Source organism: Oryctolagus cuniculus, chromosome 1, assembly GCF_051225735.1.
Source record: "Oryctolagus cuniculus isolate XC-2025 breed Fujian yellow rabbit chromosome 1, ASM5122573v1, whole genome shotgun sequence".
In the NCBI taxonomy this organism is placed as follows: Eukaryota; Metazoa; Chordata; class Mammalia; order Lagomorpha; family Leporidae; genus Oryctolagus; species Oryctolagus cuniculus.
Window position 1 is genome coordinate 114,023,086 of NC_142867.1, and position 23,136 is coordinate 114,046,221.

Genomic DNA, 23,136 nt, shown 5'->3' on the forward strand with positions numbered 1-23,136 from the left:
AAGATTAAATGATGAGGAGGAAGAGGAGTGAAGGGACAGAGCAGCTCTGATTCTAGTTGGCAGGAACGGAAAAAAAAAATAACGAGGACATAGTGGGTGTCCCCCCGCTGGGAGACGTACAAGGCAGATGGGGGAGCAGCAACCACACACCGTGCTTGGCGGACTGTGAAGTATTCCATGGCGTCATTATCACAGAATAGCAGCCTTTTAGAATTAAGAATAGTCTTCATTTGCACTTCGTTGGGTTTTTCATTTACATAATGTTAGAATGGAAAGAAAATTCATACACAAGACCCACTGCTAATTTAGCCCTGAAGTTCTTGTTCCAATCGCCCCTCAGAGTGCAAGGATTTTTCACTCCCCCTCTCAACTTAGGTGTTTGGGCAGAATTCTGGCTCCGGCGGGCGTCAAGCCCTAAATGGGATTGTATATGCCTCTGAGCAGGTCTCGTTCCGATCCAAACCTAATCGCTGTTTCAATAATTTATTTGGTGTGAAGGATTTAATACAATTTGTTTAAGGGCTCGGAGAAAATCTATTCCTTTACGCCGAGTCTCATTAAAGAGGGCTTGCCATTTTGAGTCTGGTGGGAATGATGAGTTTAACAGGTTAATTCAGCTGATGACACCGTGTAAAATTTCCAGAGTGACAGATTTAGGGACAGCAAACAGCAGGAGGCCTACCTCTTGTGCTCTGTAGAAAATGATCCCCATGATCTGTGGGCGCTGCTTGGTGTTGTAGCAGGAGGGGACGGGCGTGGTATCATGCAGTGGGGGCAGAGGGGCACAGGCTATGGTCCTGGTGAAATGGCTGCTCAAAGCAGTACTTTCCTTTTTTATGATGCATTTATTTATTTTGAAAGGTGGAGGGAGGAAGGGAGGGAGAGAGAGAGAGAGGTTTTCCATCTGCTATTTATTCTCCAAATGGCTGCAATGGCCAGGACTGGTCCAAGGCAAAGCCAGGTGCCTGGAGCTCCATCCGGGTCTCCCATGTGGGTATCAGGGGCCCACATACTTGGGTCATCTGCTGCTGCCTTTCCAGATGCATTAGCAGGGAGCTGGATTGGAAGTACAGCAGCCAGGTCTCAACTGGTGCTCTGATATGGGATACTGTTGCTGCAAGTGGCTGCTTAACCCACTGTCCCACAACACTGGCCCCCCCAAAGCAGCACTTGCCAGGATGCCCTGGCTGCACAGTGCCTGGAAGTCCCCCTGCACACAGCACTGAGGTGCAGTAGATGGGTGCTCCACTCCAGACCCTGCTGTCCCCAAATCTCTCTGGTTTCAGTCACCGTTGCCCCTTCCCAGCTTCCTACAGTGGACACCTACCTGTTTGCTCCCCACTCCTTGTGGCCATCACCCTTGGTCCTCAAAGCCTTTCTTTGCTCTCTTGAGTTGCCTAAAATAATTTATTTCTTTCTCCTGGACACAGAATTTCCGCCTTCCCCACTTACTGGCCCCACTTACTCTCTCTCTCTCTCTCTCTCTCTCTCTCTCTCTCACACACACACACACACACCTGAAAGCTTGGCTCAAAAGGTCTTGTTTTCCTGTAGCTCACTTTCCCAAATGCCATTGATCTTTTTTTTTTTTTTTCAAAGCAGAACACTTTCTGTATGTACACACCTCTGTTAGCTTTTCCTTATCTGTCTGCTCTTTCTGCACGTTCCTTGCAGGGAATGGCTGCATTCTGTATGCACTCTTAGATGCTGTTATCAGACAGCTGATAACGACCAGGACATACATGAAAGTACGCTGCAACAGAAGGACTTGCTTCTTGGGCAGGTGGGCTCGCCTGGTGCTGTCTTCCGAGCCTCTTTTGAAGTGGAGGCCAGGAGGGGAAATTCTGCCTCCTAGGAGCATTCATTCACTGTTGTTTTTCTTCACAGAACCAACTGCCAAGGGGAGTAGATAGCAAAGTAGAGGTCATGCCTCCTCACCTGTCTCTACTGAGTGCAAAGCAAAGGAATAGGTCCAAAGATAAAATTACAATTCAGAAAGAGAAGCTGGGGTTGGCATTCGGCACAGCAGATAGGATGCTGTTTGGGACACCTGCACCCACGTCAGACAGCCTGAGTTTGAGTCCTGGCTCCACTGTTCATCCCAGCTTCCTGCTAACGTGAGCCCTGGGAGGCAGCAGGTGATGGCTCAAGTAGTGAGGCTCTTGACTGTGCCCTGGCTCAGGCTATTGTGGGCACTTGGGGGAGTGAAGTGAACCAGTGGATGGAGGATTTCTGTCTGTTCTTATGCCTTCTCTTTCAAATAAATACAAAAATTAAAAAGAAAAAGAGGCAAATACCAAAATAGTTGTAATAATGGATGGCAGAGCTTGATCGGTGTCAAGAGAGGCATCAAGCAAGGCTTTAGGGTTTCCTGGATGGGGCTGGGGGGAAGCTGGGAAGAGATCAAGAAGTGACCTGAGAAATTGGTAGCAATTATATACTGCTACAGTAGTAAGATTGTGTGACTATTTTAAAATTTACTTGAAGTTGAACATCTTTTCATTCGATTATTGTTTATGGCCCTTCCTAATTTTCCTGATGGACTCTGATATTTTTACTTTTTATTCATTGAACTCTTTATCTAGTTGAGCCATTAAACCTTTGACTATAGAAATCAAAAATATGTTATTAAAAAAACACATTAAGTTAAAACAAAAGAAGAAGCCTTTTAATGAATAAACAATGGTCAGTGGCTGGGGCATTTTGATTTGCTTTGATGGGTGCAGAACAAGACAGGGGCCTGGGGGACCCTAGGTGTCTGTTAGAATGTATCTGGGAGATGTGGGCCCAAACTCTCGCTGGAGCAACCATGGGTCCTGCCTTGCCAGCCCAAGGCAGCACCGGGGCTGGTGAAGTGAAGCATCACACTTTGAAACCGGGTTCTGTCCCAGCTGATTGGTGGCCTCCCCTAACACTTTCTTACACAAAGCCAGCCCATCCACTTAATGCAAGGTAAGGGCAGTCCTGGCTTTCATATGTCATTATTTGAGGATTTTCAAAGAATCCTCAGCTTACATTCTTCCCATTCTCTTGGAACCCAGGAGGGGGAGTCCTCCTCTTCTGTATTCACAGGGAAGTAGATCACTTCCCAGCCTCCCACGGTGAAACACCGTCTTATGTTCCGGAGGTTTTGTCCTGCGTCTACGTAGTAATAGTGATGGATTTCCCACGTTTTCACTCAACACACTTTATGAGAAAGGTCTAAATGCTTTCTTGTTACAGAAGTTCAAGAAGTTGAGCTCCTGAGAGATCAAGACCAGGCAAGAGCAAGCAGTGGGGGCCAGCATCATGGCACAGTAGGTTAAGCTGACGCCCGGAAGCCAGCAGCCCATCTGGGAGCACTGGTTTGAGTCCCAGCTACTCTGCTTTGGATCCAGCGCCCTGCGAATGCACCTGGGAAAGTAGTGCAAGATGGCCCGAGTACTTGGTTCCCTGCTGTCCATGTTGGAGACCTGGATGGAGTTCCTGGCTCCTGGCTTTGACCTAGTATAGACCTCTCTGTTGTGGCCATCTGGGGAATGAACCAGCAGATGGAAGATCTCTCTCTCTCTCTCTGTCTCTCCCTCTCTCTCTGCTGCTCTGCCTTTCAAACGAATAAATAAATCTTAAAAAAAAAAAAAGTGAGCAACAGAATCCAAACCTGAGGACAGTTTCTAAATCCTGTGCTCCTGCATAGGTTTGAATCACACAGGGAACCACATCCCTCATGAAATGTATCTTCTAGAAAATTATAGAAAACATTCTTGCCCTCTTGGCCCAATTAGGGTCTGAGGCCAGAGCAAGGTCAATGTCACATCGCACCTAGCCTAGGTACCTGGGAGGGGCAAAGGTATTGGTTTGCAGTGTGTCAAAACAGGGGTGAGTAGGACAAAGAGGTGAGGACTTCCCCTTCTCCTTTCTTTCCTGGTTCTCACTGTTCCTCTCTACCCAGGACTTGAAATACCAGTTCTTGTCTTCCCAATGAAATATCATGTAGCAGAAAATGTCAGAAGACCTAGATTTGAATCCATTCTGTCCTAATTATAAGTTAGCAAACCTGTAAGAGAAAATTAAGTGATCTTCCTTTCTAAGCCTCAAGTCTTAAACATTTGCGAAAAATGGAGGTGGCAATAATGCCCACTTGTGAGCTCTGGCCTATTTCAAAGAGTTGCTGTGAGATGCAATGAGGAGATAGATAATGCTGTTATAATCCTATGCAAATGTAAATCACTGCGATGCAAAAGCAAGTTACTGCTATTTCCAGAACCTCCTCTTTAAATTTAATTTATTCAAGAATGAGAATATAAGTTACTCTTCCATGTTCTCAGTTCGTTTGTATTTTAAACCTCATCAATTATCATGGACTTTGCCTTCAGGAAAGCGGTTGTTGGCACTAGTGGGAGAAAGATTTCTGTGGGGCAGGAGGGTGTTTCTGTGTTACCTTGGTTAGTGAGGTAAATGGTAATTATTTGGCTGAAGTTAGACACAAGAGGGTATCAAGGTTCCTGCCCCAGTGCTGGGGGGGGGGTCCCCTCTTCTGCTCTAATGACTGGTCCAATTGTGACTCACAGGGGGCAGCTGTGGGATCAAGAAGTGGTGGGGAGCAGGATGGGCTAAGAAAAGACCTGAGAGTCAACTCTACGGGTCCCTGAACCAACGCCAGTCCCCAGGGCGGAGGGGGCACCCCGCCTCTTCATGCATGTGCCTGCACTCATTGAGGCTTAAAGCGCCCCGGAATATGGTCTTCGGCACGCTGAGCACTTTGAACTGAAAGATCAACAGGCCTCAGAAACAGCTCTCTCTCCTTTTCCTGCCCTCCCCACCTTCTCTGGAAAGCACAGAAGGACTTCCCTTGAGGAAGAGTGCTATTGGCCTAAGCCCCTTCCCTACCAAGTCATGAGATAACAGAAAAGACTAACTCCCAGGAAAGGGGAACTTTGGGACTGTTTCTGTAAGAGCCTTGCCATTTAGCTCCTCCTCTCACACTTCCATAACCTGTCACCATCTACCCCCAGCAACCCAAGCCCCTATTCCTTTCCGTAGCTTGGGATACTGTAACAACTTCAGCCATCTGGTCTTTCTTTCTTTCTTTTTTTTTTTTTTTAAGATTTTATTTATTTATTTTATAGGCAGAGTTACAGACAGTGTGAGAGAGAGAGAGACAGAGAGAAAGGTCTTCCTTCCATTGGTTCACTCCCTAAATGGCCGCTACAGCCGGAGTTGCGCTGATCTGAAGCCAGGAGCCAGGTGCTTCTCCTGGTCTCCCATGGGAGTGCAGAGACCCAAGCACTTGGGCCATCCTCCACTGCCTTCCCCGGGCCATAGCAGAGAGCTGGACTGGAAGAGGAGCAACTGGGACTAGAATCGGCGCCCATATGGGATGCTGGCACCTCAGGTGGGGGATTAACCTAGTGCACCATGGCGCTGGCCCCTGGTCTTTCTTTAAGTCTCGTCTTGGTGGCTCCTGGATGCACATCCATGAAATAAATTTGTATACATTTTCTCTTGCTAATCTGCCTGCTGTCGGTGTGTTTCATGGACTCCAACACTGAACCTTCGGAGAGCGGGAGGAAGCTTCCCTCCGCCGCTGCACATTCTACCAACATCATGGAGTACCTACTGTGTACCTGCAATATGCCGGGTATGGAAACACAGGCATGATTAATGATTAATCGACACGACTTGTCCTCTTGCTGCTTGTCATTTAAGAGGAAGTTGGAATTAATTAATAAAACCAGAGAAGAGTACCAAAGGCTGCCCACGGGGCGGCTAAGAGCCTGAAAGTGGGGGAGGTAAGCTAGCCTAGGTGCTGAAACCTCAAGGATGAATAGAGGTTGGCCAGCCATGGGTGGGGATAGGGGTGAGCTTGTGGGAAGGCCACAAGGAAGAGGAAAGAAAGAAGTCAAATCAGGCTTTTGAGTTTTTTTCCCTCTCTTCTTCTTGTGGATGTCCTTGTTGCTAGTTTGAATGTGATTCCACCTGGATAAAAATGCAAGTCACTGTGACTTGTGTGTGGCTTTCTCCTGGCCCACCCGAAATGGCCTAGGACAGGCAGAAGGGCAGCGGAGAGTTGCAGGAAGTCACAGGCTCGATGCTTTTTTTTAATACACACCTGTGAGTCTGTCACTCAATTATCATGTTGATTTTCATCATGATGTGAGGGTAGAGGAGAACGGAGACCGCCTCCCCCCTGTCTGCATCCCTCACCCCAGCTTTGGTGTTATTTTGGAGGGGTGGAGGAAGTGCTGGCTTGTTGACAACCCAGTGCAGGTTCGTGATGCGGGGAGGAACTGCCCGCTCACGTGGCACATCCAGCTCCGACTCGCGTCATGGGTGACCTGACCTCTGGCCATTCCTTGTCATGCCCCTGTGGAGAAGGGGAATGGTTAGGGATTCAAGATCTCTTCTTCATCATTTCATATGGGAAGAAACCAATTTCCAGAGAGGCGAGATGACCAGGACAAAAGTAACTTGATGGCAAAGCCAAGCATCCTTGTCTCTCGTGCCACCTGCACATGATTTCCCTATCTGTGGGCCGTCACAATTTGCCCAGCTGTTTTACATGCGTATTCTCATCTGGTACACTCAGCAGTACTGTGAGATTGCTAGGGATTCAGACTCTTATTTCACAGATGATAAAGTGAAAACCCTGGGGAGGTTCCTTGGCCAACTCCCCCTAGCTCGCAAGTGGACACTCCGGCGGAGAATGCTGTGTGCCTTCCACCGTGCCCTGTAATCACACAGCCCATCCATCTCAAGGGGTGCCGATTATCTGCTTGAGAATGGCCTGGAATAGAGATAAATGATGGCAGAGCCATGCTGGAGCGGTCTCGCCAGTTCCCCAGCTTCTGAGCTGCCAACCACGATCAACATGAGCAAGTAGCTGGCCCTGCCCTATGCATCCTTCTGTGCAAATTGCCAATTGAACCTCAAGCCAGCCGTCTGCCTGAGCACACCTGTCCCGTGTCTTCAAATCCACACTTAGGAGACACGTGTCTCTGTCTTCTCCTGGGACCTTGACAATGCTTCTTGCAGAGAAGGTTTTCATTAAATACGTGTAGTTTGAAAAGCCAGTCATTGAGTCATCCACAGGGTGTTCTGTCTCTAGCCACGGTCCTTGCATTTTCCCTGGGGTACTACCCGCGGTAGCAAAGTCTTTGCTGCTGGTCTCAGGCAACTATGGGACATCCACTCCTAGGAAGGCAGCATTGGCCTGAATGGGCTGGTCCAGGTGGGCAACGGGAGGTGAGAATGGTCCAGCGGTTCTCCTAGAGGGTCTGTGACTGTTTGGTGGGGAAAACTGGGTGCTTTTGTAGCTGTGGGGCATGGACAGCAAAACACCACCTGATCAGGGGCGAGCAGTAGGGGAGGAGGAGATGGGAGGCTCTGCTGAATTTGAGGCCGAGGTCCCCAGCAAGTGCGGCACACGGTGGGGTAGGGTGGCTGCCTGCTGGACTTAGTGAGGCGAGGAAAGGTCGACCCTCTGTCTTAGTTCATTTTCTGTTGCTCTAACAATACCTGAGACTGGATGGCTGCTTTATAAGAAGAGGCTTTGGCTCCCGGTTCTGGAGGCTGCGAAGTCCAAGAGTATAGCCTAGGCGGCACTGGCTCAGCTTCTGGCAAGGGTCTTAGACTGCCTCAACTCGTGGTGGGAAGCGGAAGGGCCAGCAAGTGCACGCAGAAGAGACGAAACACAGGGGGTGGCCCTGCTTGGGAAGCAGCTCTGCTGAGCAAGCTACTCCCATGAGAAACGGATTAATCCCTCCTAACAGCTCACCAACCTCTGCAAGGCCCCACCGCCCAACAGCACCGCAATGGAGATCAGTTGCAACACAGATTCAGAGGGTCCACAAGCATTCGAACCCTTGCACCCTCCTTTGGCAGGGCCAAGGCGGCGTGAGGAAGGGGGAAGCCGTTGAGCTGGGCACGGGAAGGAGCCACACTGCTGTGCCTTGTTGAGGATGACAAGGGCTTTGGGGGAACTGGGCTGACCACCCCTTCCTTCCTCTAAAGCAACGGCTCTTACACCACTATGGAAGCGGTCTCTCTCTGAGCCCCGCTCTATGCTCTTTAGTCCTATCAACAAGGAGGATCTGAGTTCAGAGCCCAGGAGAACATACAATGGACTACCTAAACCTTAGCTGCTCCCTCCAGCCTGCAAAAGCCTGGTTTTCCCTGGTTGTGCCGCGGTTTAACCTCCTAGTGGTTCTGAGAAGGCTCTGGATTAGAGCTCCCTGAAACTGCCCTTGGGCTTTGGGTGTTTGCCCCTGCTGCGGCCAGCAGGTGCCTCTGAGCCCTGCTGGCTGCTGGCTGAAGGGACTGGTGAACATGCCTGTGTTACTGCTGAGGTCGTGGCGCTCAGTGCTTGGTCACCTTGGAGGGGTCACAGGCAAGCCACCCTGCTGCCCGGTGTGGTGCAGAGGAATTCAGGCGTGCGGGACACGCATGCTGGAACGGCGTGCTTGTCCAGGTCTGGCCAGTTCCTCCTCAGACTCTTGTTTTTGTTGGCTCTGATGCATTGGGGCGCGGGGGGGGGGGCGGGAGCAGATAAGTTTATCAAGAGTAGTTTTGGGCTGTGGTCACTCCAAATACATTTAGGTGCTTGGTGTAGTTGAAACCATGTGGGTCCCACAACGGACAGGCTCAGATCTGGACTCTGGTGGCATCCTGGGAGCTAATTGTGCTGTTCCTTGGAGGTGGAGATAGGGCCAGGGCCCAGGGAGGTGGTCGTGGGGCGCACAGCGTGTGTGTGTGTGTGTGTGTGTGTGTGTGTATGTGTGTGTAGCCAGGAAAGGGAATGGTCACGGGAGCCGCGGTTTAGGGTCACCTCGACACGACACGGGGCAACCAACTCCGGAGAGAGCGAGCGAGCGAGCGAGTTCCACAGCGGGCGTCTTCCCCACGGGGAGGGAGGCCCACGAGGTGTGCCCGCCGGGGAAGGGGGCGCACCCTCGCGGGCCGGCGCCTTGCTGCCTTGACTTCCCCATCCCGGCCGGGGGAGGGGCCGGAGCCGCGGCAGGGGCGGCCGAGCGGAGAAAGTGCGCGAAGGGGACGCGCCGCGAGCCGCACACGTGACGGCGCCGCGCCGCGCCGCGCCGAGCGGGACCCAGCGGCTGCCCGGAGCCCCGGGAGCGGCGCGCGCGCGGCCCCGGCCCCGCCGCTCGGCCGGCGGCGCGCTGCACATTCTCTCCTGGCGGCGGCGCCACCTGCAGCCGCGTTCGCCCGAACATGGCGACACGGAGCAGCAGGAGGGAGTCGCGACTCCCCTTCCTATTCACCCTGGTCGCGCTGCTGCCGCCCGGGGCTCTCTGCGAGGTGTGGACGCGGACACTGCACGGCGGCCGCGCGCCCTTACCCCAGGAGCGGGGCTTCCGCGTGGTGCAGGGCGACCCGCGCGAGCTGCGGCTGTGGGAGCGCGGGGATGCCAGGGGGGCGAGCCGGGCGGACGAGAAGCCGCTCCGGAGGAGACGGAGCGCTGCCCTGCAGCCCGAGCCCATCAAGGTGTACGGACAGGTGAGCCGTTTTGCAACCCGCCCGCCTCCAGCTCTTTCCTCTCCCCGCACTTCCTCACCCCCGCATCCATCCTTTGCGGTCGCCTCCCAGGTGCAGGCACCGCTGGGGACTTCCCGGCTTGCATTTGTTTTTTTTTTTCCCCTCTTCACATGAGTACAACCGACCGCGCTTGAATTGCATTGACCTTTCCTGCTTCCTGCCCATTTGGATAAACGTATTCCCCGTAACTCTTGGGGAGCTGTGCGTATTTCCCCCGGGCGTGTGCACGCCGGTGTAGTTTACGGCAGGTATGGGAGGCGGGCAGCTCCGGTCTGGATCCGGATGGCCAGCGGGCGTTCTCCGGTGTATGGCGAGGCGGCGGCGGCGGCGGCGGGCGCCCTGCGGTTGGGGCACACGCAAGCCAGCGGCGGGAGCAGGGGGTTTCCGCGCTGAGCCGCCGGGAAGGTGGGCAAGCCTTGCCGCCTGCCTCCTGGAGGCAGCACCGGACGGGTGTGCGCGCCAAGTGGAAGGGCCGGATTTTTTTTTTTTTTTTTTTTTTTTTTACTTTTGTAGGGTCCTCAACACCCCCTTCAGCATCCTGACTTTCTTTTGGACAAGAATGTCCCCCCTCCCGGCACTTGGGGATGTGGGGGGGGGGGATAAAACTACAAGAAATTTGGTGGGCATTTATTACCGAATAAGTGATCTGTTCCTATCCGGGCAATGGGTTGATCAGGTCATAAGTCCTATGAATTTTCGCTTTCATGGCCAGACTTACTGCTAGGAATTGCAGGCTGGGTTCCTAGGTTAGTATCAGCTCTGGCAAAATTCAATTGACTGTGTATTGGCTCATGAGACTCCCAGTCGTGAGGTTAAGATTAACATCGGTGAAAGTGGAAGGTGTTGGTGGTGTGTGTGTGTGTGTGTGTGTGTGTGTGTGAGAGAGAGAGAGAGAGATGGGACCACAGGGTGGGGTGGTGGTATACAGGCACGTTTCTGAGACCCCTTTAAAACTGCAGTGGGAAAGATTCCCCTGAGCTCTGGCAGCCTTCCCTGACTTAGCTTCAGCCAATTCTTCAGGACATCTATAGAGTTAAATGTTCAACCCTTGGAGCAGGAAGATCCTTGTGAACCGTGTCACCTTATGGTTCGCTTTGCTGGAGAAGGCACCGCCAGTCTCAAGGTGCAGTGACTAGTCCAAGGTCATGCCGGGAAGCGTTGCCTGCATTGTCCCTGGGGCCCTTGGGGGACCATGGTCACCCTGTCTTTATACAGTGCTTCTTAAATACCTCCTCGCCAAAGTATTTACACATTTAAATATTACATATTTACATCTGGCTACGGAGGGAGGAGGGGGGTGGTGAGTGGGTGGGAGTGTGTGCTTTCCACCCACCCTCATCCTGGACCAGAGCTGGTGCCAGGGAGCCGGTAGCTGCGGGGGGTGGGGGTGGGGGGTGCAGGCTGCCTGAGCCCCTGTGCTCTGTGCCTCTGGCGCCCACATCCTAGTCCCCTCCCCACTCCCCTCTGAAACTTCTTTTTTGTGTGTTGTTGAAAAGAAGTCAGCGAGGTCCCTGCTCTCAACAGGGATGCCAGCCTGGGACGCTGGAAGCTGGGGGAGGGGAGAAGAGAAGCTCCCTTGTTCCCTGCCTCTCCCCGGCTAGCCCGGCACCACTGGGGCCTGGCAGTGGGGAAGGGTGGGACACAGGACCCCTGAAGCTGTCTTCTGGGGCGAGGCAAGGGCTTTCTGGTTCCAGAATTACGTGCACAGGTGCCCTTTCTTCTTTGGGTTTGGTTTGTGAAAGTCTCCCGGGGAACTGGGGCAAGCGAGAGATGAACTCTGTTCTCATTGGGAGAGACTCCAAAACCGTCTGCTTTTATGTTTCTGGACCAACCAGACAGTTGGGTTCTGCTGGAGGAAGGAGAACTAGCTGTGGGCCTCATAATTTTCTTCCCTGTGGCTGTCTTCCTTTGCCATTGTTCTCTCTTGCCCTGAGGCTGATACAAAGTGGGATTAATTTAAATCATTAAGGATTTGAGTGATCTAGAAGGAAGAACTATCTGCGTGGCACAGCCCCTGCAACCTGCAGGCACCGGAATCGGTGACCGAGGGGCCCCTTGGGGCCCCAGAGCGGCTCATCTCCATTTGCCGTGACCTGTTTTTCCCTGGGACAGACCTGGTTTCTACAAATAGTGCCCCCTTCACTCTGGAGAGTATCAGGGTGAGAGCTCTCAATCATGGGCGTTTTACTTCTAGCCCTCAGCCGAGATCCACTTTAAACTCTCCACTCTCCCCCTTCCAGTTGTAAACCCAAGGAGTTGCATTGTTTTCCAGTCGTACTGCTGGAATGGAGTGTGGTCCTATGGAGGTGCACATGTGGTGAGGAATAAACTTTCATCCCTGCTTTCAAAAAACCTTAACATTTAAGGAGATGAAGATGCAGGTCCAGACACACAGAGGGAGCCAGTAAGTGTAGGCACAGGACACCAGGGAGGGAGACTAGTGTCCGCCATGACTACTTAGGGCCGTGTTTGTAATGATAGCATATGGCCATAGTGGTGAAAAGCAGATATTAGAACTTCCCTGCCCAGGTTCAGACTTTAGAAGTTGAGCCCTTTCTAGGAAAAGGCCAGGCTGAGAAGGGGGTTTCCGTACCCCTTGCGTCCCTGAATTTCATCCTGCATGCCTCTGTGCTTGCTTTGTCATCCACCTTCCCAAGTCTTGTCCTTGCCTAGAAAACCCCCGTTTCATTCTTTAGCATCCAACCAGTAGCTGCCAGGCTCCCGTGGGAAGAATTCTTTGGCGCGTACTGCTGGTGTTGTGATAACTCTGATGGCCCCGTTTGCTCCTTGAGAGCCTGGATCTGGTTTGTCCCCGCTTCCCTGGCACTGAGGAGGCCCTTAACTGGGTAACTGTGGACCAGCTGCCCACCTGGAAGAAGAGAGGCCTTGAGCTCTTTCTCATTATGCACGAGGAGGATGGTGGCGAGCCCACAAATGGAGGGGGCAGTGCAGTGTGAGTTGGGTCCCTCAGTGGTGAGGATGCAGATGGCAGGGCTCCTGGTAGTGGAGCCCCGATGTCCCTGTGCTCTCTGGGGGTCATCTGGAATGAAGAGCTAGGATTCTGTCTGATAGACCCGGCCCTATCCGGGCTATCATATTGGTTGTCCTAAGGGTGTTGTTTTGGGGAAAAAAATCCTTTGGATGACGTGCACAGAGCTGGACGGGATTTCCAGGTCTATTTTCCTTCCAACAAGCTCTCTCTTCATAATTCCTGCATCTTGGTGGCCGGGGAGTATTCAGTGTCCTGATTTGAGATTGAAAATACAGTGTCTGTTACAGCACGAGGCCGCAGGACAAAGGGCCTCCTTTGGGGCTGGGCCTTTGGATCTTCCCTGAGCAGATTCTTGCAGGATACACTTGCTGGGGAAGGAACCGGCTGGTTGATTCTGAAGTTAGGATGTTTGACCTGGACGCTTCCTGAAGAAGACGAGAAGGCAAAGCCGTCCCCATGTCGGGTTGGCTCCTGCATGGGTTAGCTTGAGAAGGGACGTGACCTTGGGGACAACGCCTCCGGTTGCACCTGGCATGTCTTAGAGAGCTCTGCTGAGTCTCTGGCCACTCTTTAGGGACCTGGAGACCTGGAGGGTGAGGCTCTTGAGAAGTGGAAGGAGAGGAGGCAAAGGGCACAAGGAGGGAGTGAGCAAGTGAGAGGGAAGGGAGGAAAAGGGAAAGCATCCGGTTTGTTTACTTAGCCTTCTGTGGGGAGTGCGTGATCACCTAGACAAGAAGGTGCACAGAAAAAGTGTGCGGGCCCTGCGACAGGTTCCTGGGAAATGAGTGCTATGACAAAACTAGGCATGATTCCAAGTTTTTTTGCACCAAGGCCAACTTAGCTTTTTGTTCCATTTTCCATGAACTTTTTGAAGCCCCTCATGGTAGTGGTGAGTAAAATTGTTTCCCTCCTGTGCCTTCCACTCACCCAGAGGCCTTTCCCCCTTGGCGTCCGCTGTCATTCATTTTTTGTATGTCCTTCCGGAAATGTTTTATGCATGGACAACGTGTATGTAGCTAAGATTCGGAACTTCAATTATCAGAGACTTTCTGTTGTCTGTAGCCCCTGGTATCATGACTCATGAGATTAACTTGAGCTGTACAATGTGTTTGTGGCATCAGGGAGTTACCGGAAGTGTCATAAGCTAGAATGGATGGCTGTGTTTTCTCCAGGCCAAGGAAAAGAAAACCCATTCTCATTCTCTCCTAACTTGGGGAGATGCCGAGAGCAGTCCTCTGGATTTGTGAGAATGTCAGCACGTGGAGCTCACAGATCTTGGGTTCCATATTATGTCTCTGCAAAATGAAGTTAATAGTATGCTTAAGAAGTGGCTCTGAGACCAAGGATCCAGGAGGTAGATCCTAGCGGGAGCAAACATCCCAGAGCAAAAGATGGATCTTGTAGGAGTATTTCATTGTTAGGTCTTCGTCTGTTTCTCCTTGGAGGTGACGAACATCCTTGTAGTGTCATTGTTTAATCCCAGGGCAGAGATGGAGGGAGCCAGCCCGGTGCTGTCCACGGTAACCGAGGGACACAAGGGCCTGCTAACAATCTGGAGAGCAGGAAATCTAAAAACATAATCTCTTTGCCTTTGCTATATATTTAGTCATTTTTTTATTTAAGATTTATTTATTTATTTGAAAGGCAGAGTGACAGAGAGAGAGAGCGAGCGATCCCATGCTCTGGTTCACTCCCCAAGTGGCCCCAGTGGCCAGGGCTGGGCCAGGCTGAAGCAAGGAGTCAGGACTCCAAACAGGACTCCCATGTGGGTGGCAGGGACCCAAGGACTCCTGCTTCCCCGGGTGCATCAGCAAGGAAGTGGATGGGAAATGTAGCAGATTGGCCGGGAATCAGCACTCCCACATGGCCGCCAGTGTTGCATGCATGCTGCGCCACAACACCAGCCCCTTCTAAAGCTTTCTTGTAAAGCATCAGTTTACCTTAATTAAATTTTGTTTAGCTGGATATTAAAATAAGGTAGCATTCTCTGAGCTACTGATAGGAAACTGGCTGGCATAAATGTGTTAGGGAGTGCCAGTTGGAGTTTAGAATTTTTGACAATCATTCAGGAGGAAAATTGACCCCTAGAAATGTATTAAAACTGGGGTATTATGTTGTTTAGAAAGCAAAGGAGAGCCCACCGCCTCTGATTTGAATATTTGGGAATTAGTATTTCTCCAGGCGTGGTTTGGTGGGGCACTCTGTTTATAAGAGAGGGATCTTCCCATGCCTTCTCGTTTGCCAGAATCCATTGGCAGGTGGCATATTCAGTCCAGCCACGTACATGCAAAAATCAATTTCCCTCCGTTTAAAATGAGCCGCAGTTAATTTCGACCTAATTTATTGGTTTATCGACCTGTGAACCTTGGGCCTTCGGAGAGGTGGCCTGAGTGGCCTTCGGGCGTTGAAGGGGCTGATGACGCTGAAACCCAGACAAGCCGGGGTGGCTGCTCATCACCACCATGGTTCAGGTTTCATTCTGTCTTACTGCAGGAAGCTCAAGTGTTAAATGGTAACACGAGGAATGCATTTTGGGCTGGATTCCATAAAAGTAGGACTTCATAGCAATTACAGCCACAGTAGTGAGTTACAAAATAATCACAAAATTCCGTTATCTGCCAGCTAATGGATATTCTATTGGTAACATCCGTGCCCATATCTCCGCTCCCAGCCAAGAGCTGGACTCTCTCTTCTTCCTGGATCTTTCTGCAGGAGCGCTGGTTTGCATCTGTGCTGTCCAGTAAGTCCGCTAGCTCTATGTGTCCACTGACCACTTGAAATACGGCTAGCATGACTGAAGAATTTTTTCCATTTGGTTTTAATGAATTTAGAGGTCAGATAGCCACATGGGACTCTCGGCTGATATATGGACCGTGTGGCTTTGTCAGGTTGTAGGAAGCCTCCTTTGACCAGCTGTGGGCAGCCCCTGCTTCACCCAAGACAGCAGGCTTGCACTGTGCCTGTCACACACGGGCGTGGCAGGAAGAGGGGAGGGCTCTGCTCTAAACCAGCCTACCGACAGCTAAGTTAGGGCTTGGAAGACAGGGGCCCCTCCTCCCTGGGAAGGGTAGGGTACCGAGGAGGCAGACTGGGCACTGTGGTCATCTTTAGGGGATGCCTCTGCACAGGTACCGCATTCTGTCCGTCACTCCACTGTTGCAAGCCAACCATTCGCAGGGGCTAACCCACCCTCACTGCCTTCACTTCCGATCTGGCCCTGCGCGAGCAGCCCACTTGCATCCGGCTGTGCTGAGGTCCTGTGCAGATCAGATCCTGCAGGTTGAGTACGGCAACGAAAGGTGTAAACAGTGCCTTAACAGCGGGGCCATCTCCCCGCCCTGCCCTTCGCTTCCTGTGCTCTTGTTGACTTACCTTGACGTCACTGGGTCTGCCATTCGTCCCCTCACCCCTTTGGGCTGGCACGAAGATAAACAGTTGCAGGCGTGTGGTCTTCGTCATTGTGTGTGAAGTGCCCCCCAGCCCGCCGGCCCTTTAACTTAGCATGCTGTTGCCGTTGCTGCCGCTGCAGGCTCTTGGCTTGGGAAATCGGGACCCTTCACAATGATTTATCTCCGGTCCCCTGAATTAGATTAAAAACACAGCTCCGCATTCTCAGAAAGGCAGGCTGATGTGATTATATCCCAAAGCTGAGTGGCAGACAAGGGCAATAAAAAGATGTACGTATATCGAATGTGTTTTGTGCTGTGTAGGGGCCAGTGTACTGTTACCCCTCCCCTCTGATATAGCTTCGGCTGTTTAGAAAAGAGACTAGGGGCCGGCGCTGTGGTGCAGCGGGTTAACACCCTGGCCTGAAGCGCCGGCATCCCATATGGGCGCCGGTTCTAGTCCCGACTGCTCCACTTACCATCCAGCTCTCTGCTATGGCTTGGGAAAGCAGTAGAAGATGGCCCAAGCCCTTGGGCCCCTGCACCCCAGTGGGAGACCTGGAAGAAGCTCCTGGCTCCTTGCTTCGGATCGGTGCAGTTCCGTCCGTTGCGGCCAACTGGGGAGTGAACCAACGGATGGAAGACTTTTCTCTCTCTCTCTCTCTCTGTCTCTCTGCCTCTCCTTCTCTCTGTGTAACTCTGACTTTCAAATAAATACATAAATAAATATTAAAAAGAAAAGAAAAGAAAAGAGACTAGCCTGTTGAGTACAAACTTTCTTCCCCCAATAGCTGTGTTGAAGGGGGTCCTAGGAGAAGACCACTTATGTGATTAGAACTTTTTACAATTGATTTCAGAATGAGAGAGAGATAGAGATAGAACAAGAACTCGCTCGCATCTGCTGGTTCATTCCCCAAACACTCACAGTACAGCCAGGAGCAGGGAACTTAATGCAGGTTTCCCAACTTGTATGGCAGGGGCCAAACCACTTGAACCATCCCTGCTGCCTCCCCGAGTTGGCATTAGGGAAAAGCTGGAGTCAGGAGCTGAGAATTGAACCAGACACTGGATTGTGGGATGCGGGTATCTGAACTAACAGGAGTGATTCGTACGTGAAATAAAGCTGGGCATGCAATGAGGAATGGGGCCTCAGTTGGGTTTTAATCTGCTAGGCTGCTGATGTGAGTTCCATCCTGCTTTGGTGGGCTGGCCAGCTGAGGGAGAGTGTCCTGCTGAACTTGTTTTTTAAAAATATTTTTTAGATTTATTTATTTATTACGGGGGGGGGGGCGATCTTCCATCCACTGGTCCACTCCCCAGATGGCTGCAATGGCCAGTGCTGGACTAGGCTGAAACCGGGAGCTGGGAGTTTCTTTTGGGTCTCCTACATGGGTGGCAGGGGCCCAAGCGCTTGGGCCATCATCCACTGCTTTCTCAGGCACATTAGCAGGGAGCTGGGTCGGAAGAGGAGCAGCCGGGACTCGAACCGGTGCCCATATGGGATGCTGGCGTCGCAGGTGGCGGATTTGCCCGTTAGACCACAGTGTCGGTCCTTGATGAAGCCTTTAGCTCTTAGGAAACCTCTGTGCCCAGAAGAACTGGGAAAAGCTGGGATGATCTGGTTGTGCCTAGAAGGTCTGAGTTAAAAGCCACTTGGGGAGAAGGGCTGGTTCAGGGCCTGTTGCTGGGGGAGCTCTAGTGGATGCTGTGGAATGAGGGACCCAGATGTGGAAGACCCTGTTTCTCTGTGAACCTGAGGGACGCATGCAAGACACGTCTGTGCGGGCCTGCCCCGGGGGCCCAGCAGGAAAGGCCAGTGCAAATTAGGGCGTGCACGTGGGCAGGTGGGTAGAGACCGGGGGGGGGGGGTGATCAGCCGGCAGACGCACGCCCCCGAGGATGCTCCGAGGGTACCTGTTGCCCAAGGACATTTCCTGTTATCCAGAAGTCTCTGTCCCCCTTCCCCCTTAGTCTCTGTACATGTGGGAGGGAAGCCCCAGGTGATGCCTTTAAGGACTTTGGTTCCGGACCTCGGCACCCTGAGGTTGGGTGTCCCCCAGGGTTCTGAGCTGGGCTGCGGAGCGAGGGGAAGAGTCCCGTGAGTTCCGAGCTGGACTCCAGCCTGTGGGCTCTTGGGCGTGGTGGAGATCTCGATGGCTCGCTGCGAGACCTCCGCGTGCCACCCCTGGTGACGCAGTTGCTATTTGGAAAAGTGGAGCCATTTTGTGTGGGGCGGCTTGTTTTGGCAGCGAGCCGTTTGGCCGTGGAAAGCAAGGATGTTGTAGCGCAGTGGAGTTTCTGGAACGCATTCAGGGGCGGATGCCATCTGGTTCCGACAAGGGTCCTGAGGATCGGGAGGAACGGCCCTTGATCTCCCTTCACAGATGAGGACAGCGTGGCTTGGCAGGGACTTCCCCGAAGTTAGGCCACCGGTTAGCCCCGGAGATCCACTCAAACCTAGCCTCTGACGGGTTTCCAATTGACTGGGGCTGGTTCCGTCGCAGTCTGTGAGACCCTGGCTCTCCGGCAGGGAGGCACAGCTTTGTGGCTGTGGACTCTTTTTTTATTCCTCCCCATTTAAAACCTTGAGATCTCCTATCATTCCACCCCCTCCCTGCCCCTCCCCACTCTCCTCTAGGTCTGGATCTCTCTTCTTTTCTCTGCCCACTTCTGCGTCTTCGTCCTTGCACTGTGGGCACAGCCTAGGCCTTGTCTTCAGTGAGGCCTCCCTCGCCACCACTCCCCTGCCCCCCATGAGGTCAGGGCCCCTGCGGAACGCCGGGGAATGCAGTCGTCAAGCATGGCAGCATGGCATTAGTCGATTCTTCTACTGACGTAAGAGCCGGAAGGCAGGACCTGGATCTCTGCAGTTTGCTTCCCCTAACACCTTGCGTGGCATCTGCTCAACAGGAGGTGCTCCGTAAATATTCATTGAATGAAGGAGGTGGGGGCTGCTAAGGGAAAGCTGCAGAGCCTGGCAAAGTTGGGGGAGGGGTCTGGAACCACACTAAAGGGCTTGTGGCAATGACTTTGGGTTCCCAGGGGAAGCGTCTTAGAAGGCGAGCCCTGGCTTTGTTGCGCAACAGCCACTTCACTCTGGGGAAGAGGTGCCTGCTCTTCCCGCTCTGCCGCCGTGCGGGAAGGCCCTGCGGATGGACAGCTGCTTCATACTCCTTCTCCCTGCTTGATTGCCCCCCTCCAGCTAGCACGCGGTTTCCATGGCCTGGCTCTGATAGCTCCTGTATCATACACACCGGAAGATTAAGGGGTGGTCATGTCGCTTGTTATGGGAGCAAAAGTCATTGCTGAGTGGAAGAGTGAGTTCACCAGTGGCCCAGAGACGGGTGCTGCCTGCCGTGCAAACCCCCGGGAGTGAGAAGTCTCTGCAGATGACAGCCGGAAGTCAGAATATGAGTGTGGCTAGTACCCTTTGGGTAAAGAGAAAGGAAAAGGCCTCTTTCTCTGTCTCCCTCCCTCTCTCTCTTTCTCTCTCTCTCTCTCTCTATATATATATATATAAATCTATAGAAACCTCATGGATCTACGGTAAAAAGCCAAGTTTTAGCCCAAGTCGTCCTCCCTTTGTTTCCTCATCCGTAAAATGGGCAGCTGAGTTCCAGCAGCGGAGTGGTCCATGTGAGTTGTGTGGGTGCAGGGAACGAGTTGAGCCCAGGCAGGCGCAGATGGCAGGGCAGTGAGCTGAGGCTCTGTGGGCAGGGGCTGTGGCTTTGGGGCCTCACGAACTAGATTGTGCTCTCCTCCTGGGGCGAGAGTCCACGAAGGGTAATGAGCTGCCTAAATATAGTGAGGACGCCACCTTGACAGGGGACGCCGGGGGCGGGGCGGTCTGCATCCCTAGCATTTAGGTCGGACGAACACCTTGAGATTCCGGGGCCTCCGGAGGCCGGCTCTGGTTTCGGCAAGCCTGTGGCAGAGTTTTGGGGAGCTGAAGGGCCCGGGATTTGTTTTAGCTGTCACTGTGGAATCATCAGAGCGCCTCTTTGTCTTTCACTGCGGGTGAAGCAGAGAAAGGAAGCCGACTGCCTTCTGTCCTCCCGGGCTGTGTTCTGGAAGGCAGCTAACTGCAGCAGGCTGGGGGTGCCTGGGACAGCCCGAGCCAGGGCCGGGCCAGCTGGCAAGAAGGCGCGAATGGAGAGAGCAGCAAGACCCATTCTGTGACGGGGCCCCGTGTACCCCAATAGGCTTCAGGGGCTGCACAGGCTTTGGGGGTTTTCCTGGAAACTTCTTGTGGGTTCACACTTGCAACCCTCATTTCCCCACGCATGCTCTGTGCACTGGAACAGGGAACAATTAAAGTGCCTACAGGGTGCCGGCCCCTGGCGGCCTCAGTGCAGACTTCTCAGTTGGGGCCTGCGTGAGTGCTCAGCGGGTTCGCAGTTCATGCAACGAGCACTTTCTCTGCCCCACCCCTTCCCTCTGTAAGGACCTAGAGCATGCGGGGTGGGGGTAGCAGGTTCTTCCTTGCACCCTGAGCCAGGTGAGGCAGATCACACACACACACACACACACACACACACACACAGGGTCTGGGTTTCCCCCGGGGCTGGTGTTTAATCCAGACTCTGGGGTGTGCCCAGCTGTGCCTGGTGAGGGTGGCGGTGAGCCGCCAGTGGCCCCTGGCCCCCAGCCTGGGACCTGTTCTCCAGCCCGGGTCCCGGAGGCTTGTGGGGACGCTGCGGCTCTGCAGAAGCCGCTGACAGCGCTTTGAAGGATTGCCTTGGCTGGAGACCCAGTCCCCAGCTTGCCTTCTCTGTGACTCATGCCAGCTACGTGTTTGGAGGGCATAGGGCCCACAAGGAGATGAAATGCAAGAAACCCTGCCTGCATGTGGGCGCTGCTATTTGCCAGCTCTTGCTTGTAAGTGTAGTGCTCCACACAGGTCGGAGAGGCTGCTTTTTTTCAATCCAGGTGAAATTCACCTAACATTCACCATTTTTTTTAGATTTATTTTTATTTACTTGAAAGACAGAGTTACAGAGAGGTAGAGACAGAGAGAGAGGTCTTCCATCCACTGGTTCACTCCCCAGATGGCCGTAGCTGCGCCGATCTGACGCCAGGAGCTTCATCTGGGTCTCCCACGTGGGTGCAGGGGCACAAGGACTTGGGTCATCTTCTACTGCTTTCCCAGGCCATAGCAGAGAGCTGGATGGGAAGAGGAGCAGCCGGAACTAGAACCAGCACCTATATGGGATGCCGGCGCTTCAGGTCAAGGCTTTAACCCACTGCGCCACAGCACCGGCCCCAGCATTCACCATTTTCAAGTGAGCGAATCAGTAACACCGGGTACATTCACATGTTGTGCACCCACTGGCCCAGTCTAGTTCCATCAGTGCCCCCTGTCCCTGGCAACTCCTCATCTAGTTTTTGTCTCTGTGTGTTTACTTCTCCTGGATATTTCGTACACAGGGAATCGTGCAACATGGGAACTTTCCTGTTTGGCTTTCAGATCGCTCATCCACACTGTAGCATGTATTAGTTCATTCTAGAGGGTTTTTTTTTTTTTTTTAAGAATTATGTATGAGAGAGAGAGAGAGAGCGAGCTGCCATCTGCTGGTTCACTCCCCAGGTAGACCCGCCAGGAGCCAAGACAGCCAGGCTGAAGCCAGGAGCCAAGAGCTCCATCTGACCTCCCACACAGATGGCAGGGGCCCAAGTATTTAAGCCATTACCTGCTGCTTCCTGGAATGGGGAGCGGAGCCGGCACTGGAACCCAGGCGCTCTGAGATGGGATGGATGCGGCTGTCCCAAGTGGCGTCTTAATCCTTGTGCCCCGTGTTCACCCCTCATTCTAGAGTCTTGGTAACCACTGAAGATTACTGAACACCGCCTCTCTCCCCCAAAAGCTGAGATTCTCTGTCCACCGTGAATTAGTCTAGGTCTCACCCGAGGGTCAGGGGAATGGATTGGAATCATGAGAAACCCCTGGGCCCCATCAGGGGGCTTCTGAACCGGAGTCCTCACAGGTGATTCTGATTAGTACCCCCCAACCAGGTGACCTCCCAGCCTTATCTTGACTCCTAACAACCTGCCTGGGAGCCTGGCCGAGGCCTGGGGCCCCTCCCAGCGGCTGCACACCGTTTATGCTGTGGTTTCTGCGTTCAGCAGTCGCTGGGGCATGGGATCCTTCTCTGTTTGCCTGCTGCGGTGAGCCGGCCGACCCACTCCCTTGCTGCCTTTACAGCTTTGATGAATCGGGTCTCATTTATCAAGCTGCAGCTATGCCCTGTGAGCTAGAGATGGGAGAGGGAAGGTTGTTCACGCGCCGGGTCCTGGGTTTAACTGGCTGTGCCTCAAGGTTATGTTCTTGGAAAAGCTACCCTCCCACCCCATCCTGGCCCTTCCCAGGCCACAGTCTCCTGGGTCTGTGGGACCCGAGTGAGACAAGAGTGACCTGGAAGCCTGCAGCTGCTTAGAGAGCCAGGGATGGGGAAGACTCCTGGGGATGCGAGAGGAACCAAACGCACTGGAAACCACTAATTAAGTCCAGGGACCTAGACCTGGGGACCCGTGGGTTGATGCTGATTACGGGGAGCTGCCCTGGGCTGCTGGTTTCTTGGGCACACATTCCGTGGGGAGCTAGTGGGAGGAGCCTGCTTTGACGAGATCCCTGTGGAGGCGGGGGATGGAGAGAGGGGGAGGAAGGTGAGACCAGAGTGCAGAATGCATGTCTTGGCCTTAATGAAATTTATGGCCCGCCCACCGCCTGCCTGCTGGCTCCCCGGGTCCTGTGTACGCATCGATTCCTGCTGCTGCCTCTGGGCCTGTGCTGTTGCGGGGGATGGGCACCTGGGCCGCCTCCGGGATCAGCCGTGACTCACCAGGGAGTTATTCTCATGACCAGGATGTGCCTGACATCTCTCTCGCCAAGCCACGGAGAGGAACTGTTTGTGTGAGTGCCTGCCTGGTGGCCCTCGTACAAGCCGTTTCTTGCCAACGGTATTCTTTTCCCCCTCCACTGGGCTGCCCTTTGACAGTCTGCTCTTGGGAGCCAGAGGACAAGCTGAATGAAAAGGCTGCCTTTTCGTAATGGGCGGGACACTGAGCCTGCCTTGGTGACCAGCCTCTTGCAGGTTCTGATGCCTGTCCTTCGTCCCTTACCTCTTAGGGTCTCGGGAGTCTCTTGTCGTCTGAGAAGGTGGGCTTCAGCCCACTGTTTGCAGGCTCCTTTCCCCTCTGATTGCTGAAAGCTGTGTCCTGCTTGGAGCA

At 53.1% G+C, this 23,136-nt stretch overlaps 1 protein-coding gene across 3 annotated transcripts in view; it reads left to right on the forward strand.

Annotated features, from left to right (window-relative positions):
* The first annotated feature begins 9,035 nt into the window (after positions 1 to 9,035).
* Positions 9,036 to 23,136, forward strand: part of SORL1 (sortilin related receptor 1) — a 175,789-nt gene continuing 161,688 nt past the window's right edge. The window contains 1 exon segment of one of the 3 annotated variants that reach the window (NM_001082664.1): positions 9,036 to 9,492. In NM_001082664.1, the coding sequence (NP_001076133.1) occupies positions 9,208 to 9,492 (285 nt within the window). In that variant the 5' untranslated portion in view covers positions 9,036 to 9,207. 3 annotated transcript variants of the gene reach the window in all.